Source organism: Camellia sinensis, chromosome 6 (assembly GCF_055761805.1).
Source record: "Camellia sinensis isolate YWXY chromosome 6, ASM5576180v1, whole genome shotgun sequence".
Classification (NCBI taxonomy): Eukaryota; Viridiplantae; Streptophyta; class Magnoliopsida; order Ericales; family Theaceae; genus Camellia; species Camellia sinensis.
The window spans coordinates 155,284,966-155,305,913 of NC_138966.1; the positions used below are offsets into that span (position 1 = coordinate 155,284,966).

At 39.5% G+C, this 20,948-nt stretch overlaps 1 protein-coding gene across 1 annotated transcript; it reads right to left on the minus strand.

Moving 5' to 3' along the window:
* Positions 1–2,022: 2,022 nt before the first annotated feature.
* On the minus strand, positions 2,023–5,553 carry LOC114267044 (uncharacterized). The gene is given in 4 exon segments (XM_082876591.1): positions 2,023–2,307; positions 2,475–2,619; positions 3,245–3,549; positions 5,400–5,553. Coding segments are annotated over 4 exon segments (855 nt in total). The 5' UTR covers positions 5,520–5,553.
* Between the last annotated feature and the right edge of the window lie 15,395 nt (positions 5,554–20,948).

Below are 20,948 nucleotides of genomic sequence, written 5' to 3' on the forward strand. Positions count from 1 at the left end.
GTTGCGGCAGTGGTAGAGGAGATGGACTGACAGTGGTGAAGGAGAAGTAATGGTAGTAGTAGTGGCAGTAGTGGTGGTGGTGGTGGTGGTGGTGGTGGTGGTAGTGGAGTGGTGGTGATGGTGGTAGTAATGGTAGTCGTAGAGGTGGAGTGGCAACAGTGGTAGTAGTGGTGGTAGTGGAATGACATTTGCAGTAGTGGTGAAGGTACTAGAGGAGATGTGTGGTGAGAGAGAGAGATGAGTGAGAGACAGATAGAGAAGAGAGACAGAGGAGAGAGAGACAGAGACAGAGACAGAGTGTTAAGCGAGAGAGAGACAAAGTGGTCGCTAAAAGTGCATTTTCTTATAGTGGATCGATAAGTCCAAAGGGAACTTGGTAAGTAGAAAAGAGAGGAGGGAGAAAGTGAGCAAGACGAACACAGAAACATATATTTGCAATTGATCAAAGAAACATAAATGTGAAGTACCAACACAAAATACTCTTCGAATTACCAAATCTGGAAATTAACATATGCCCAGAACAAAATTTGGTGGCTAAGAGAGAAAGAGGAAGATATTAGGGCACGATGGCAGGAAGTAAGAGATGATGAAGAGGGACAACAAAAGCAATGGAAAGCAGGCTTTCCAGTAGGATTGGCTGGTGGTAGCGATAGGTCGTGCGAATGTAGGGACTATGGCGACGGAATGGGGTTCCGCTATATTCAGAGAGACGATGCCAACGGTGGCATGGTGTCGTAGTGATTACAGGGCGGTGAAGGTGTGTGAGGTAGAGATTGCTAAGAGACGGAGTCGATTTGTGAAAAATTTGGGCAAAGAATAAGATATAGAGAAAGAAACAGAAATCAACTTACCTGGTTAGAATGAAATACTCTAAGTTCGTGAATCGGCGGTGTCAACTTTGGATTTCGGGCGGTACAACGGTGGAATGGAGCAACAAAATCGTCCATGAGAGAGGAAGGATGAGAAGTAGTCGTGTGAGAGAGAGGAAGAGAAAGAGACATGAGAAACGTAGGAGGGATTCAGGGCAAAACTTGGAGGGTCCTAAATTTTGAGAGGGAATTTCAAATTAACGTAAAATTTTGGTAATTACACACATTATACGATTAACTAGACAACAAATTAATTAAGAAAATTAAATTATTGTTAGCTAATTTAAATAATAGTGACAATCACTTTTTTGCCAACGGATCCATTGATGACATCTCTCTTTAACTGGTAAGTTTTCCATTCACTCGCTAGTTCATCTTTGCCTTTAATTTTGTAATTTTTATTTCTTTAGTATAAATTTCACTTTTTTAATAATTTCACCTAAATATTAAGGTTAAATTTCACTATTTGAAGATAATGAAATTTTACTACTTCAAATGATGGTATGTTTTAGTCGTAAAAAATATCGAAGACGCCTTTATTTCCTTTTGGCTACGAATTGGTTAGTCGCCAACAACTTCACTTCTTTTTAGCTACTAAATGTTTAATCGTAAAAAACTTTCTTTAGTTTTTATTTTTATTTTTATACATATATATATTATTTCGCCACAACCTGTATTTATTCTGTGCAACCTGTACCTTGTATATAAAGAAAATAATAACAATCCAAGAAAATTTAACTTTTAACGTCAAATTCAAAATAGAATAGAAATTCCATATGAATGAAGCATAATCCAACCTAAAATAATAATTCTATACAAAACAGAGGATTATACAAAAATCATGTTTGCTGTACACAAAAAAAGAAATATCCACAATACCATGTCAAATGGTAATCTATACCATGCCAAAAGTAATATGTTATATGCCAAAAGCAATTTGTACCATGCCAATAGTTATCTGTATGAACAATGGTAATCCAAAAAAAAAAACAAAGGACAACATAATAACAGATTATAAAAAAAACAATGTCCTCCACACAAAAATAAAGAATATCCACTTTTCCACTCCAAAAACCATCTGTAAAAATAAAATTCACATCTACATCAAAATACAATACATCCACATCTATTAATTCATTCCCGGTACAAATTATTAATGTTTTCTAAAATACAATACATCCACATCTACATCAAAATTCACATTCAAAAAATCATATACCAAGGCACTGACCGGACAACTCGGATCATTGTCACCCACAATGAACAATACAGGCACCTTTATATTAGCAACAACAGATGGGTCAATTCTTGTGCCATAGAATGAAACCCCAATGCCAAAACAGGCACCCCCGTCCTAGGCGAGCGCATCTATTAGTCGGCCACCTCCAAAGCAAAATCCGATGATACCAAGCTTCTTTGAGATTCCTGCAGCAACAAACTCATCCATCATTCATTTTTTCGAGGTTGTAATGTCTTTTGCAATCCTTTCCGGGGTTTGTTGTGCCAGCCATTCTTCAAATAAAGTCTTTGGTCTGTCCTTTGCCCATGGATCCCCACGAAACAAGTCCTTTCCAGGGTCTGTCCTTTGGTCTGTCCTGCAGCAACAAACTCATCCATCATCCATTTTTTCGAGGTTGTAATGTCTTTTGCAATCCTTTCCAGGGTTTGTTGTGCCAGCCATTCTTCAAATAAAGTCTTTGGTCTGTCATTTCCCCATGGATCCCCACGAAACAAGTCCGGTACTAGTACACTAACAATATTTATGTCAAGAAAAACACCAGTAAAAATTATATAAAGGATCATTTTAAGAATCGTTAACAATGCTGACAAAGATATGGAAAGACAAGACAACATGGATATCAATGCATAGACCAGCAGAATTAGATACAGAATGCTCAAGTTTGTTCAGGTGCCAAAGGCATAAAACCGTAAATGAAGCCTTTTTAAAAATTTATTTGAAATATATTTTTCTTTTATGTTGAAATGCAAAACAAGTTTGTTCAGGTGCCACAGGCATAAAAAACTTAAATGAAGCATTTTTAAAATTTTATTTGAAATATATATTTCTTTTATGTTGAAATGTAAAATTACTAATTACATTCAAGTTTAAAACTTTCAATTCCCAAAACGAATTGAAACCAGCAGTATAATATTTAAAAAAAATTAAGATTAAGATAGCTCTCCCTACTTTTTTAATTGTTAGTGTGATCACAAATGGAAAATCTTATTTGCCTAGCACTGAGGCCACTTCTGACTAGATACATGTATGCCCTATTCCCAGTGTATCAAACATCATCTAATACAAGTGTCTTTGGTAGTTGTAGTGTAGTAAAAATGTATTTTCACACATGATGTCTAAAAATCAGGAAACATACTTGTAACCATTGCAAGCAACACGATATGCGAAATCTCTAGTGGATGAATCCTCAAATCCTAAGATATTGGACAAGAGCAAGATGCCGGTTCCATTGTTGTTCTTCACTGCCGTGAAAAGACAAGCAAGGATACTGTCATCTCCCTCCCTTATCGAAATCTCAACTCCATTGACTAGCTCACAAGCCTCATCATTTATACTGTCTTCAACTTCCACTAGGCTGCAAGATACTTTACAAGCCGTAGATTTTATAAAACATAACGAAGGCAAGCGAGGATTTGAAATTGCAGATTCTCTGGACAATAACTGAAGCCTTTATAGTCAAAATTTCCAATTATGAATAACAACTTTTTAGCCAGATAACATGTCAAAGGCAAAAAGAAGACGTTTGTTTTAAGTGAAATACTCTTATGTGCTCTACTTCAAGCATAAAATGCAAATCCAAAATATACATATTTGACCAGAACAATTATGAATAAGATATATAAATATTCCATTTTATAGCCAAAAAAAAGACAATGACAAGTAAACAACATATGATTGGCACTCCTATCATTTTCTTCAGTAAATTGTAGAACTAGTTTCCTCTACTTGTTTACAAGTGATCTAGGTATGGCTATAAGAAGAAAAAGGTCACTTGGGTTCGAATGATAACAAATTAAATTGATAAATATACCAAATTATCACAACACACAATTTACATGTTGAAGCATCATTTATTTGCAAGCAACATGTCACTGGGATGGGATGGGATGGGATGAGAAGTGTTGCAGTTACCATTTAAGAAATGCATTTTTGGGTCAACCTTGGTCATGGAAACTCTCTCTTTATACATCAATTTTTCTCACCATATCATGCCAAGCAAAATATACCAAATTAAAACCATCAAAGGTTGTATACCAGAAACTGTATGAGGCCATTCACCCCATATATGAGTATGATGGATAAGACATGGCAAAGGATTTCAATGGTTAACTGAATTTAAACCATGGTTGGCTATTTTTACCTAATTAAGTGAAGGTTAAGGTCACAAATCATAATTTTTGTAAGTTTCAAAATCAAGAATAGACCATTTTACATTTCTAAAGATCAACAACATAAAGCATCCATCCAACCAAAAACTCAAATATGGGATCTCTTACTATTAAGATGGTGGTCTAAAGAGAGAATTTGTTCCCCACAAATCCTTTTGCTTGGAATCCTTGATGTCCATTTTGTAAATGACGCTAATAACGGTGCCACATGTAACGTAAGCTTCAAATTTCCAAATGTGTTGACATTGAAACTTCTATGGATCTTTTAGAACACCGAAATGTCATTCTATTTTCCTTGTACTCGAATGTGCTTAAATTATCAAAATTACCACTTAAAACTTTATTCACATACATAAGCTACATTTCACACACACCAACCATGAACAAATTAGGTGGAGGGGGCAGGGGGAGGTGCTATGGCAGAACGGTCAATAAACATGACAACAATACCAGATACATCTACCTTGCTTACTAATGATTCTAATCTGGTTCATTCCTCAGCCCACAACCACTTCCCATCCCCAACCCTTGCCCAAATCTTGACTCATACACAAATTTGGGTAAACAACCACTAAAATCCCCTCCACTCCTTTACTCAAACCTATACCAACTTAAGTTTCAATCAAATTCTGACTCAAATAAAGGGAGACTCATTTCCATTACTCAAATTTATATCCAATCAAAACTTGACACATAGGTGCATTTACCCAAATTTTCCAAATTCTCCTTTACTTTGACTCCAATCCACTCAAAACTTAACACTAGGTAAATTTTACTAAAATTTGATTTTATCAATTAGAGTGTTTCATATCAAATGAAGCCTTTTACTCAAACTTCTAGTCAATTTATTTATGTTTATTTTTATCTTTATTGATTTTTTTTTTTTTTTTTTTGCTAATTACAGAGTGATTCTTTAAAACAAAAAAAAAAGAAAAAAAAACGGTGTAATATCATTTAATTAATTCAAGATTCATAACTGAAACAACCCAAACTATAAGAACCAGATCAGTAATATAATAAGCACGAATCTCGACAACCCATTAATATTTCTTCAAAAATCTGAACAATCAATAAAGAAAACAATTTTAATAATAAAAAAAAAAGCAATGGAAACAAACTTACAGAAAAGGGAAGCTGAGGAGAAGCAAAAGTTGAAAACAAGTGAGGGTGGTGATGGTTGAGCTGCCTTCTAAGTAAAATTGAAGCCGAAAACAAGGGTGATGATGCCAACCCCATAGCCATATCCCTCTACTCTTTTACTCTAAAAATAGTTGCAAAATTCAACTGCAGAATGGAAAAAACAAACAAGTGGAATTGACCTAAACTAACTTAAGAATATACATCATTCTATCCATCAAAGAGTCATTATGCCGTCACCTCTTAACGTGAAACAGTGTGGGGTGAATCTATTGACTATAGATAAAGGCACTTTTGGCTACAAAAATTCTGACTAAAAAAAATTTAGTTGTCAAAGGTACACGCATTAGCCACTAAAAAAAAAAACACTTTAGCTACTAAAAAATATTTGGTCAGCAAAGGTACAATTTTTAACCCCTAAAAATAATTTAGGCGGTATTTATTGAACTTTTGGTGACTAAATACGTTTTAGTTGTTAAAAATAGGACTTTTGGTGACTAAAAAAAATAATTTGGTCTCTAATTGTACAATCTTTAGTTATTAAAAAATAATTTTGGCGATATTTATTTCACTTTTGACAACTAATTGTGTTTAGTAGTTGAAAATAGGGTCTTGGGCGATTAAAAAATAATTTGGTCCCTAATTATACAATCTTTAATTAAAAATAATTTAGTTGGTATTTATTTTACTTTTAGCGAGCAAAATTAATTTTATTTTTAGTCTGACTAAAACATATTTATTTTATTTTTAGCGACTAAAATTAATTTCGGCACATATGAATTTTCGGCGACCAAAAAATATTTAGTCTTGATATACTAATTTTTGCCGACTAAAAGAAATTTAGTCGCTAAATAACTAGCATAATTTTATTTTTAATATTTGACGACTCACTAGTTTGGTCAACAAATATGAATTTTTAGTGACCAAAAAATATTTAGTTATAATTTGAGTTTTATGTTTAATTTTATTATATATATACTATTTCTCTGTATCTCAGCTTAGATACATACACCAAACAAAGAAAAAGAAAATAGAGTTGCTTGGTCTCCCTCCCTCTCTCTCTCACTGTCCCTCACTTACCGTCGCTCACCGTCTTATCACCACTGTCTCTCACCTTCTCTTTGCCTCCCATTGACAACTCTCTCTCTCTCTCTCTCTCTCTCTCTCTCGCTCTCTCTCTCTCTCTCTCAATTTCCCATTTCACTCTAGTTCTAGATTTATTTTTTATTATATATATATATATATATATATATATATATTTTTATGCTAGAGGATTTTGATTTATGTGAAATGAGTAAATGGGTTTTGATTTTTGTTCTAGATTTACAATTTTTTGATCCGTTCTCACTGTAAAGTTTTAATTAATAAGTCAAAGTGGTGTATGAGAGAGTTCCTGAAAAAACAGCGGGCATGGCAGACCGAGAAGGCTGCTCCCGAGATTCTTCACTTTGAGGCCTCTTTGGTTCAGAGGTCTCGAAATCCATTTGCTAGTAATCTCTCTCTCTCTCTCTGTATATATATATATATATATATATATTTTATTTGTACGTTTTTATACTAATGGTTGGCCTGTAAATGCGTGTGTCAAGTTAAATAAATAAAAATCAAATCAAATATTTAAAATGTATTGATTGTAACCTCACGTGGTAAGACTCTTCTTTGTTAATTTTGTGGTCTTAAGTTCAAATCTTATCTCATCATGTTATATCTTTTTTTTATTTTTTATTTTTTTTTTATATTAGCGCTCATAAAGAGAGACAAAGTTTCAAGAAACCAATCTAAGTGCTCACATATATAATAGTGTAGATGCATCTAATTTTATTTTTCTTTTTGTTTGTACGTTTATACACAAAAGCATTATATGTAATATGTAGAATAATGGTGCTGTAACGCCCTCAAAATAATAACATTAGAACCCATCAACTTAGACATGCATTGGTATGAAAGATAAATATTCTTCTATTCATCAGAGTAGTTTCTTACAAAAGTATTACATGTTAACAACAAAAGCAAATGCCCTACGGGCTTACAGCTTTCCAAGTTAACACTTGGTTACAAAAAGAAGAGTGCTAACTCAATACATATTAAGCCCTTGGCTTGAATTTACATGTAATACATCAAAAGAAAGCAAATAACGGAGCAGTCTGTCTACCTCTAGCCTCCCAAGCTATGTCCTTGAAGGTGGCATGCTACCTGTACCTGAAAATGATGTCCCATAAGGGGTGAGCCACAGCCCAGTAGAAATACACTAAACCAGCCATGAACAATGACTAAAAGATTAGCAGTTAATAGATGGCCGACACAGATACATCCACATATATCACATTTCGATTTCATGACATTAAGTCCATGTTACATTTCATTTCCCATGTCTTTTCCAACTTTGAGTTTGAAACCAAGGCCCAACACCTAGCCAAATAACTTAATGAGGTTTAGACTCATCTTTAAAACACTTTCAAAATTCATGAGGGATACACATTTTAATGCTGTATCAACAACACATAAACCATTCCCACACTTTGCGAAAGATACACATTTCGGTGCTATATCAACATAACATAGAATCACTTCCATACTTTACAATTGATAACGATATACATTTTAGTGCTATATCAAATCAATTCAAACACTTCCGTAATCAACACTTGATATACATTGTAGTGCTGTATCAATGTCACACAAAATCCGGTTTAGAGGTCCATCCCCTATCTTCCCCTAAACCGTGGAGTACATCCCCTATCTCCTCCCATACAACACATGTATATAAACATAGATCATATACACTCAATCAATACATAGAATTAATGTATTATTCCAGTTGCTATATTCAATAGCATACTCAATCGATTAGTTTTAGTTTGCCTAATCATCATGCAGTGTCTACAACAATCAAGACTATCCTCCACTGATAGCCCAAAGCAGTTATTTCTATACTGAAAATAAATGCACCAAATGGATATATAATCAACATTTCAACTAGGTGAGCGATGAACGAATCTAACTACACCCTTTAATCTCATCCACATCCAATTCCACCATTCTCAATTTAGTTCCTCTCTTCTTCAAATTAATTATACCAATTAATTTATCAATGTAATTAGAGCATTTCCCATAATTAACATCACAATCCTAAGGTTCCACTTTCACCAATAAACCAATATTGATCTCATTTCTCTATGCCAAACATGCATATAAGTTTATATAAACAAAACCCCAACTTTTGCAAAATTACACAAAGGCCCAAACTTTCTCAAAATTACCCAACGACCTCCAGCTCATCAAAATACGAAAATTCAAAGACACAACTCATGAGAAGGAGTAGGATATCCCTACCTCGAAGTTAGAGCTCAAACGGGGAAGTTGAAGAAAACCAAAATGCTCCAAACTCAAAGATCCACGGATCAAAATGGGGCCCTCGACGATCCACACACCTTTTACAAAGGCCGGAAGATAGTGAGACACTCTAACTAGATCAAGCCCTAGAGAGAAGGGAGTTTCTAGAGAGAGGAGCTCTCAAAATATCTTTTTAGAAAGTAAGAGAGAGAGAGAGAATGTAAAAAGTGATTTTAAAAAGCCCAGCTGCCAACTGATATACGACATTCCCGCTCAAGCGGAGAACACAACGCTCGAGCATCAAGAACAAAAATTTAGGTACGCTCTAGCGCAAGAAGGCCCACTCGAGCGCTAAGAAACAAGAATAAAGTACATCCGCTCGAGCGTGAAAACCAGTCCGCTCGAGCATGGATTTCCCCCTCCCAGAACTTACACCAAAAAGTACTACCCGCTCGAGCGCCAGAGTACCCGCTCGAGCGCGACCGCACGAGCGTAAAGAAACCCGCTCGAGCGCAAAAATCACACCTGCAGAAGTTTTGCAGGGACATGAAATACTGGGAGTGTGCAATCTCCGCTCGAGCGCAACAAGGCCCGCTCGAGCGGAACGACCAAAAACCTGGCAACAAGATTTTAGACCAAGGTTCAACCCACCTGTTCAAAACATGCCCAACACATCCTAAAACTCAAACAAATGGAATTAAAGGACGACAACAAGATAGATACAACTACCAACTCCACGGAACCGAGTCCGGAATACAATTGAACAGTAAAAGGACAATCGGGATCGCTATAACCTCCTCCCTTAAAGAATTTCGTCCCCAAAATTAAATACAGGTTTTTCAAAAACAAGATTTTCTCAATTCCCAACATTATCACAATGCAAATTTTAACAACTCGACCCATTACCGATCATCTCATCTCTTTTCAAGAGGCAGTTTACAACATTTTCCACAACATGCATTATAGTTATGCATTCCCTGAAATTCCAAAAATTTTAATACTACATTCCACAATTCTATATCATATTCAATATTCATGATATATTTCCATTTCTACAAAACATCCAACATATGCAATGTTACATTAAACTTCCATTTTGAGGCAAGTTTCAAAATACTTCCATTAAATCAAAACATAAATCATGTTTTACAACCTAAGATATATTCAACACTCTTAAGGTTCAACAACGCAATAAAATATACAATACATGCTCAAACATCCATAAATAGATCCGGATATTTATCTCAGACCTCCAACTCACGTTCCCAAGTGGCTTCCTCCACTCCGTGATGTTTCCACAAGACTTTTAACAAGGGAATGGTCTTGCCTCGCAAGACTTGATCCCTCCTATCCAAGACCCGAACCAGTCTCTCTTCATACGAGGCATCCTCATCAACCTCTAAGTCGATCCAATCCAATACATGCGATGGATCTGGCTCATACTTCCGAAGCATACTCACATAAAACACGTCATGAATTCCGGACAACTGCGGCGGCAAAGCTAAACGATAGGCAACCTCGCCAATCCTCTCAAGGATCTCAAAAGGGCCAATAAACTGAGGGGATAACTTCCCACTCTTCCCAAACCTCATCAAACCTCGCCTAGGTGATATTTTCAAGAAGACATGATCACCTACCTCAAACGCCAAAGGCCTCCTCCTACGGTCGGCATAACTCTTTTGGCGACTCTGGGCTGTAACAAGCCTCCTACGGATAAGCTCAACTTTCTCCGCCGTCTCCCTAACCAACTCCGGACCCAACAAAGGTGCATCACCCACCTCGGTCCAACACACTGGAGGCCTACACGGTCGGCCATACAAGGCCTCAAACGGTGCCATACCAATGCTAGACTGAAAACTGTTGTTGTAGACAAACTCCACCAAGGGCAAGTGCCTCTCCCACGTCCCACAAAAGTCAAGGACACAACCTCGAAGCATATCCTCAAGGATCTGAATAGTACGCTCAGACTGCCCGTCAGTCTGAGGATGATAAGCCGTACTAAAGGTCAACTTAGTGCCCAAGGCACTCAGCAAACTCTGCCACAACCTAGCAGTAAAACGAGGATCTCTATCTGAGACGATCATCACTGGGACCCCGTGCAATCTCACTATGTCCCGAATATACAAGTCGGCGAGATGATCTACCGAATCTCTCACGCGCATAGGAATGAAGTGCGCCGACTTAGTCAACCAGTCTACAACCACCCAAATGGCATCACTACCCCGCTGAGTCCTCGGAAGACCTACAACGAAGTCCATAGTGACATGCTCCCACTTCCACTCGGCAATAGGCAAGGGTTGCAACAAACCCGCTGGCCTCTGATGCTCGGCCTTCACTTGCTGACAAGTAAGGCACTTCGATATGAAAACAGCCACATCTCCCTTCATACCCCGCCACCAAAACTGGCGACCCAAATCCCAATACATCTTAGTGCCTCCCGGATGCACCGCAAGGCGCGAAAGATGGAACTCCCGAAGTACTTCCTCTCGGCAAGACTCCGGCACAAACAAACCGTCTCGGTATCTCACACTCAAGTCGGGATACACCGTCAAACCCTTCTCAACTTTCCCACTGGAGATCTTCTGTGCTACCCCTATTCCGTAATGCGTTAATTGGCCCTTAATATGAATTTGATTATATGCTTGATATGATTTGGTGTGCCATTATGTGATATATGTGATTCTAGAATTCTATCTGTCCACCGTAGGAATATCTGTTTGAATAATCTGCTTTGGAATTAAATTGAGGGCCTTATCGGCCACAGAACTCGAAATTGATTACGCCATTGTGGTTGGCATAATTTTTAGAGCCTACGGTGAAATTTAATTGAAAATTGACTCTGATCAATTTAAACTGATTAAATTGATAAATTAAGTACCCCATTACTTTATATTAAAATATTTGTTAGTGGGGCTTGTTGTATATTTGCATTGCACTCTCCTTTAGCTCTCTTAAAACTCAAAATCTGAGTTAGACAATTGAGAGTGAGAGAGAGGCCGGCTATAGAGAGAGAAAGGAAGAGACTTGAGCAATTTTTGGCTCTAGCTTGGGAATTTGAAGATTTAAGTCAAGAATTGACTAGAGTTTGGAAGAATAAAGCTCCTAGGTGAGTAACCAACCCCTAACTCATGAATTTGAGTTGTGATTTCGTGAATAGAAGATTAATTTGTGATCTAGACCATGAAAGGAGTTGGTTTTGAAGACTATATATGCATGCATGTATGTATTGTTTTGAATTTGCATAATTGAGCTTGAATAACATGACTCATGTTGCAATTTTGGTTGAAATCCATGTATTTGACCATCTTTTCATCATATGAGACGAGAATGAAGGTTATATGTCACATGCATGTACAATCCATGGAAGTAGAAGCTTTGAATGCATGAAATGGTTACATTGGTAATGAGTTGGTGGAAAATGAGCCATGCATGTAGATAAATTATGAAATTGAGCTTCAAATATGTTGTAATTCTATGTTTGTACCATGTTAGTACATGATTATGTGAAGTTTGGACCGAAATCATGCATTTAGAGCCTTTGAATGTCGAGATGAAGCTCAAGAACTCAATCTGGAAAACCCAGATTTTCGATGTCCGCTCGAGCGGGTGAAGTGCCGCTCGAGCGGATAAATCGAGCTCCCAGCATTTTCTGCAGACATGGTTCCCGCTCGAGCGGGGAAGTTGACGCTCGAGCGGGGAGCTATGTAGACAGGCAGTCCGCTCAAGCGGCCGAGTTCACGCTCGAGCTGGAATAGAAGGCAACCAGTACTTTCGCAGACCTAAGGGTCCGCTCGAGTGGGGAAGTCCACGCTCGAGCGGGGACCCTATTTTCTGAAATCCTGTTTTTGCATTTTGTGTTCTGTTTTCCGTTCTCTTTCACTTGCAAGCACTCTTAGGCATGTGTTAAGCATTGTAAATGAGTTAATGAGATAATAATAAAGCCTAAAGAGGAATATGTGAATTAAAGAACGGATTGAACTGTTAATGACCCTTTTGTGTTCATGAAACGTGTAGGGTCGAGCTCCAGGGCAAATCCACAAGCCGATCACTGTGAGTAATATCGATATTTGAATGCTTGTGAATGTCCAATTGTCTATTCCCTTATAAGCTTTATGAATTGCTAATTGGGATTATGGACGTAAGTCTGATATGAATAAATATAAATGGACCCAAGGTCGTTTTGATAAACATAAATAGACCAAAGGTCGTTTTGATAAACATAAATGGACCAAAGGTTGTTTTGATGAACATAAATGGACCAAAGGTCGTTTTGATAAACATAAATGGACCGAAGGTCGTTTTGATAGAAATGAGTGGACCGAAGGTCGTTTTGACATGAATGAGTGGGCCGGAGGCCGTTTTGACAGAAATGAATGGACCGAAGGTCGTTTTGATAGAAATGAGTGGACCGAAGGTCGTTTTGACATGAATGAGTGGGCCGAAGGCCGTTTTGACATAAATGAATGGATCGAAGGTCGATTTGATAGAAATGAGTGGACCGAAGGTCGTTTTGACATATATGAATGGACCTAAGGTCGTTTTGACATGAATGAGTGGGCCGAAGGCCGTTTTGACATAAATGTATGGGCCGAAGGCCGTTTTGACGTAAACGAATGGGCCGAAGGCCATTTTGATAGAAATGAATGGGCCGAAGGCCGTTTTGACATAAATGAACGGGCCGAAGGCCGTTTTGACACGAATGGAAATCTGAATGGGCCAAAGGCCAGAATGTTTGGAACTACAGTCACTCGATTTGCATTTCGTATAGTTATATATCTGTTAAATAGAAATATGAATTGGGCCCAAGGCCGTTTGGAACATGTTGCTCTACATTGTTATGTAACTTCTGTATTTGATTTGGTATTATTCACTGGGCTTTCGCTCACGCTCATTCATGTTCTTGTAGGTGAGCCAAGAGAAGTCCAAACCCAGCCCTAGTGAAGTCTGTGAGGAGCAACAAAGGTTTTGGAGAGTCAGCCCTTGTGTCTCACGTACGAGACCCGTCTTCGCCCTTTTGTTATGTATTTATATTTTGTCATGTTAGCGAGGACTTTGTGCATATCTATCCATAGCTGTGATGGGTTGACTTAGTCTTGAATGATCCTGTTTGCACAGAACTTATGTCACTATGTCTCTGTCGTGAGTTATTAACGTACATATGTCTGGAATGTTATGACGTGCATATAAGCACAGCTCTATGGACAAAGTTTTAAATTTGCTTCCGTTTGGCCCCTTTTACTCTGATGAGTCTTATCTTATTTGGTTTGAGGCCGTAGGTAATCTCGTGATTACTGGCCGGTTATGGCCTTAACCCATAGGGGCGGGTTTGGGTCGTGACATCTTCTCTCGGAAGGACTCTACCTCAAGGTCACCTCTCTATGCTTCTAACACTTGGGTCACAAGTGTAGGCTGCGCAACAACAGAAAACAAGGCCGCAGCCTCAACAGATTCGCCCATAAGCAAATCAAACTCGCCAAGTGCACCCAACATCTCCCATTCCCGGATGGCTATACAAGCTACATCACTAATGGATTTCTTACTAAGGGCATCGGCCACAACATTGGCCTTCCCCGGGTGATAGTGCAACTCAAAATCATAGTCCTCAATGAACTCCATCCATCTCCTCTGCCTCAAATTCAAGCCCCTCTGTGTAAACAGATACTTCAAACTCTTGTGGTCCGAGAACACCTCGAACCTCTCGCCATAAAGGTAGTGCCTCCAAATCTTCAAGGCAAAGATCACTGCTGCTAACTCTAGGTCGTGTGTAGGATAATTTTTCTCGTGTATTTTCAACTGACGTGAGCCATAAGCTACCACTTTCCCCCCTTGCATCAACACACAACCTAAACCCTCTCGTGAGGCGTCACAATAAACTGCATAACCCAACCCTCTCTCCGGAATAATCAAGACCGAAGCGGTGGTCAATCTAACCTTCAACTCTTGGAACGACTTTTCGCAAGTCTCACTCCACACAAACTTGACCCCTTTTCGCGTCAATCTAGTCAACGGCGAAGCTAGCCTGGAGAAATCTTTCACAAACCGACGGTAATACCCAACTAATCTCAGAAAACTGCGGATCTCAAAAACACTCTTAGGTTGTGCCCAATCTTGCACTACCTCTACCTTGGATGTATCAACAGACACCCCTTTCCCGGATACCACATGGCCTAAGAATTTGACCTCTCCTAGCCAGAACTCACACTTCCCAAACTTGGCATACAACCTATGGGCTCTAAGCAACTCAAGCACCACTCTCAAGTGTTCCTCGTGCTCCTCCTCAAAAGGCGAATAGATAAGAATGTCGTCCACGAAAATGACTACAAATCGATCCAAGAATTCCAGAAAGATCCGGTTCATCAAGTCCATAAAGACTTCCGGTACATTGGTGAGCCCAAATGGCATCACCAGAAACTCATAGTGGCCATACCGCGTACGGAATGCTGTCTTCGAAATATCCTCCTCCCTGACCCTCAATTGGTGGTAACCCGATCTCAAGTCTATCTTAGAGAAACAACAGGAACCCTTCAACTGGTCAAACAGATCATCTATACGGGGCATAGGGTACTTATTCTTGACCGTAGCCCGATTCAACTTCCGGTAGTCTATACACAATCTCAAGGCACCATCTTTCTTTTTAGCAAAGAGGGTCGGTGCTCCCCACGGCGAAACACTAGGGCGAACAAAACCCTTATCTAGCAATTCCTGGAGCTGAATCTTCAACTCACTCAACTCGGCTAGGGCAAAACGATAAGGTGCCATAGAAATCGGCATTGTGCCGGGCACTAAATCAATAGAGAACTCTATCTCTCGGTGAGGTGGCAAACTAACGAGATCCTCGGGAAAAACATCCGAATACTCACAAACCACCCTCGGCAATACAATCTGGGTCTTATCACACTCACCACCCATAAAGCTAGCAAGTAGACCACTAAGCTTATTCCGCCCTCGCGGATCATACATCGGTGGCAACACACTACCAACCCGATCTCCCAAGAAATGGAAACACTCCCCGCTTAAGGTACAAACTGTGACCCTCTGGCGGTAGCAATCGATAACAGCCCGGTATGACGATAGCCAGTCCATACCCAAAGTAATATCAAAACCCTTCATGGGCATGACAACAAAAGGAAAAGGAAGCCTATGGTCGGCGACCTCTATATCACAACCTCTAACACCTTGTTTCAAGATCAACTCACCACCAACAGGCGATACTACACATATAGGAGATGCTAACTGTGCCAACTCCAATTCCAAAACAGATGCAAATGAAGCAGATACAAAAGAATGAGATGTACCCGTATCAATCAGTACACTCGCAACCGAGTTGCAAAACAGAAAAGTACCTCTCACTACTGATGGCGCCGGTACTAGGTCCTGCACGGTAACAGCATACACGCGTCCTGTAGGCCCCTGATCCAACTGCTCACCTCTCGGAGCAAACGACTGCTGCACTGACTGGGACGACGAAGCTCCCGGATTGGCCCTCGAGGCCTGCACAGACTGAGCTGGCTGAAAACCCTGCGTCTGCCTAAAACCAGACGCACCCGAAGTGGCACTCAACTGTGGGCAAAACCTCTTCAGGTGCCCAGGCTGACCACACTGATAACAAGACAAGGGTTGTCCCCTGCCCTGACTCTGGCTCTGCGGTCTAGCTGAAGATGAAGCAGCTCTCTGACCTCCTCCCCTCTGTGGGCAAACTGAAGCCTTGTGGCCCAACTGACCACACTTGTAACAGGTGAACTCCCCCTGATTACCTCTCCCCGAGCCTGCACTCGGCACTGGAAAGGTCGACCTAGCAACACCACCCTGAGACTGCTGAGGGTTAGCACCCCTCTGTCTCCTGCCATCACCCTGACCATCTTGGCTCCTCTTGGAGCCTCTCTGTCCCTCCTCTTCCTGCATCATGATTTCCATATGGGCTGCAGCATCAACCAAGCGCCCATAATCTCGGATCATCGAACCTCCAACTCTCATCTTGAGGCCGCGCCTCAACCTCTTCTCGAACTCAATATAGCGGCGTTCCTCGGACGCCACAAGTTCAGGTGCGAACCTGGACAAACTAGTGAAAGTAGCCTCATACTCGGCTACTGAAGAACTCAATTGCAAAAGTTGACAGAACTGGTCTCTCAGCTTCTCCCTGACTGCTGGAGACAAATACTTCTCTTAAAAGGCCTCTACAAAAGCCTCCCACGTGCCAGCAATACGGCCCCTCATGTATTTCCACCACTGACCCGCACCCCCATTAAGCTGGAAGGATGCCAAGGTCACTTTCAATGCTCCGTCCTCGATGCCAAGCATCTTGAACGTCTTACTCATTTGCTCTAACCACTCGTCAGCCTTCAGTGGCTTCTTCGGATCCCCAATAAACTTGTCCGGGTTGGATCAGAAGAACTCCCTTTTCAAGAAGGAAGGCCCTGCCTCAACAACCTGGGCCTGAACTGGAGCCTGAACTGGATTCTCAGCTCGAAAGATACCCACAAACTCCCTCAAATCATCGGCTATCCCTCGGGCTAAAGTGCCCATAGCCTCCTGACCTGCTGGCTCGGCCACATTGGCCTGGCCAACCCCCTCCTGCTGTGCCGGAATATCATCCAGTAAAGGCATCTCCTGCCTACCACGTCTGCCACGTCTACCACATCCTCGTCCTGACATCCTAATAAAGGTAACGAAGAACGTTAGCACATTCATAAATGTGCCAAAACTAAACACTCGCGTAATACATGGACAACTGTAATTCACTCCACGTACGCACATAAACACATAAGCACTTACGAATTTCATTTTCAGATAATGATAGTCCCGAGGCGTTACTAGAGTTCCGGTTAGAAACAGCATTGATCAAGTGCTTTTCCAACAAGACTCAAAGAAACCCAAGGATCCAATCAACATCCTAGAAACTAAATCCCATACCCAAGTAGTCACATAAACATGTTATCAAATAAACACATAATGTCACACATAAGTCTCTAACAAGCGAGATAAACCCATTGTGATACTAATCACTTCCCACGTACCCAAAGTATTCGAACCCGGTACGCTCTGATACCAAGTTGTAACGCCCTCAAAATAATAACATTAAAACCCATCAACTTAGACATGCATTGGTATGAAAGATAAATATTCTTCTATTCATCAGAGTAGTTTCTTACAAAAGTATTACATGTTAACAACAAAAGCAAATGCCCTACGAGCTTACAGCTTTCCAAGTTAACACTTGGTTACAAAAAGAATAGTGCTAACTCAATACATATTAAGCCCTTGGCTTGAATTTATATGTAATACATCAAAAGAAAGCAAATAACGGAGCAGTCTGTCTGCCTTTAGCCTCCCAAGCTATGTCCTTGGAGGTGGCATGCTACCTATACCTGAAAATGATGTCCCATAAAGGGTGAGCCACAGCCCAGTAGAAATACACTAAACCAGCCATGAACAATGACTAAAAGATTAGCAGTTGATAGATGGTCGACACAGATACATCCACATATATCACATTTCGATTTCATGACATTAAGTCCATGTTACATTTCATTTCCCATGTCTTTTCCAACTTTGAGTTTGAAAACAAGGCCCAACACCTAGCCAAATAACTTAATGAGGTTTAGACTCATCTTTAAAACACTTTCAAAATTCATGAGGGATACACATTTTAATGATGTATCAACAACACATAAACCATTCCCACACTTTGCGAAAGATACACATTTCGGTGCTGTATCAACATAACATAGAATCACTTCCATACTTTACAATTGATAACGATATACATTTTAGTGCTATATCAAATCAATTCAAACACTTCCGTAATCAACACTTGATACATATTGTAGTGCTGTATCAATGTCACACAAAATTCGGTTTAGAGGTCCATCCCCTATCTTCCCCTAAACCGTGGAGTACATCCCTTATCTCCTCCCATACAACACATGTATATAAACATAGATCATATACAATCAATCAATACATAGAATTAATGTATTATTCCAGTTGCTATATTCAATAGCATACTTAATCAATTAGTTTTAGTTTGCCTAATCATCATGCAGTGTCTACAACAATCAAGACTATCCTCCACCGATAGCCTAAAGCAGTTATTTCTATACTGAAAATAAATGCACCAAATAGATATATAATCAACATTTCAACTAGGTAAGCGATGAACGAATCTAACTACACCCTTTAATCTCATCCACATCCAATTCCACCATTCTCAATTTAGTTCCTTTCTTCTTCAAATTAATTATAAAAATTAATTATACCAATTAATTTATCAATGTAATTAGAGCATTTCCCATAATTAACATCACAACCCTAAGGTTCCATTTTCACGAATAAACCAATATTGATCTCATTTCTCTATGCCAAACATGCATATAAGTTTATATAAACAAAACCCCAACTTTTGTAAAATCACACAAAGGCCCAAACTTTCTCAAAATTACCCAACAACCCCCAACTCATCAAAATACGAAAATTCAAAGACACAACTCATGAGAAGGAGTAGGATATCCCTACCTCGAGGTTAGTGCTCAAACGGGAAAGTTGAAAAAAACCAAAATGCTTCAAACTCAAAGATCCACGGATCAAAATGGAGCCCTCGACGATCCACACACCTTTTACAAAGGCCGGAGGATAGTGAGACACTCTAACTAGATCAAACCCTAGAGAGAAGGGAGTTTCTAGAGAGAGGAGCTCTCAAAATATCTTTTTAGAAAGTAAGAGAGATAGAGAGAATGTAAAAAGTGATTTTAAAAAGCCCATCTGCCAACTGATATACGACATTCCCGCTCGAGCGGAGAACACAACGCTCAAGCGTCAAGAACAAAAAACTAGGTACGCTCGAGCGCAAGAAGGCCCACTCAAGTGCCAAGAAACAAGAATAAAGTACATCTGCTCAAGCGCGAAAACCAATCCGCTCGAGCGTGGATTTCCCCCTCCCAGAACTTACACCAAAAAGTACTACCCGCTCGAGCACCAGAGTACCCGCTCGAGCGCGACCGCTCGAGCGTAAAGAAACCCGCTCGAGCGTAAAAATCACACCTGCAGAAGTTTTGCAGGGACATGAAATACTGAGAGTGTGCAATCTCTGCTCGAGCGCAACAAGGTCCGCTCGAGCGGAACGACCAAAAACCTGGCAACAAGATTTTAGACCAAGGTTCAACCCACCTGTTCGAAACATGCCCAACACATCCTAAAACTCAAACAAATTGAATTAAAGGACGACAACAAGATAGATACAACTACCAACTCCACGGAACCGAGTCCGGAATACAACTGAACAGTAAAGGGACAACCGGGATCGCTATAGGTGTTGTAAAGGCTTGCTTTTTGTAATTTTTGGAACAAATTTTGTAATGTGCTCTTTGAAAATTTTGGTTTGCAAGAGACTAAGCTCTTTTTTATTTTAATTTAGAATTTTTAGGGATTTTCTGATGAATTAAGTCCATATTTAGAACAAAGTTGATCTGCATTAGAAAATTCACCACTTTGATCGCGGACATCAATGGAGAAACATCTAAATACTTTTTACAAAAATGCTAGAGGCGCCAAAAATTCTACCAAAAGTTTTATCAAATGTCTCACATGGGTGTGGGACTCACATGGGACTCACATTGTGTGGGTCCCACACCCATGTGAGACATTTGGTAAAACTTTTGGTAGAATATTTGGGGTCTCTAGCATTACTCTACTTTTTAATTTGGTGCTACTTGGAATTGATTGCTTATGTTGGAATTGAATGTTTCCAACATGGGTAAATTCTCTCTAATTTTATGGTTTTATAATTTTATTTTATTTTTCCAGTATCTTTTATTTTTCACCATCTATATCTACATGTTTAATTTCTTAAATAGTTCACTTGCTTCATGTGCCTAATTGACAAAGTCAATGATCTTATTTTATTGAATTTTAGATCCCTTTTTGTCACGACCCCAAACCGCCCCTAGTAGTTTGGTGCCGTGATGGCCAGTAATCCGAGATTACCGAAGGCCACTTACAAAATTCACACACAATCAGAGTATAAATATATGGGGCTAACAAGTGCGGAAGCAATAATTTGCAATACAAGTGGTCCATAAGAGCAGTGTATAAGTCAAATGGAATGGCATACAACATTACATAGCTTTATAACTTGAATACAAATAGAAATGAAGTACAAAAATACATATTACATCTTGGTAAAAGGTTTCTCAAGCCGACATGAAC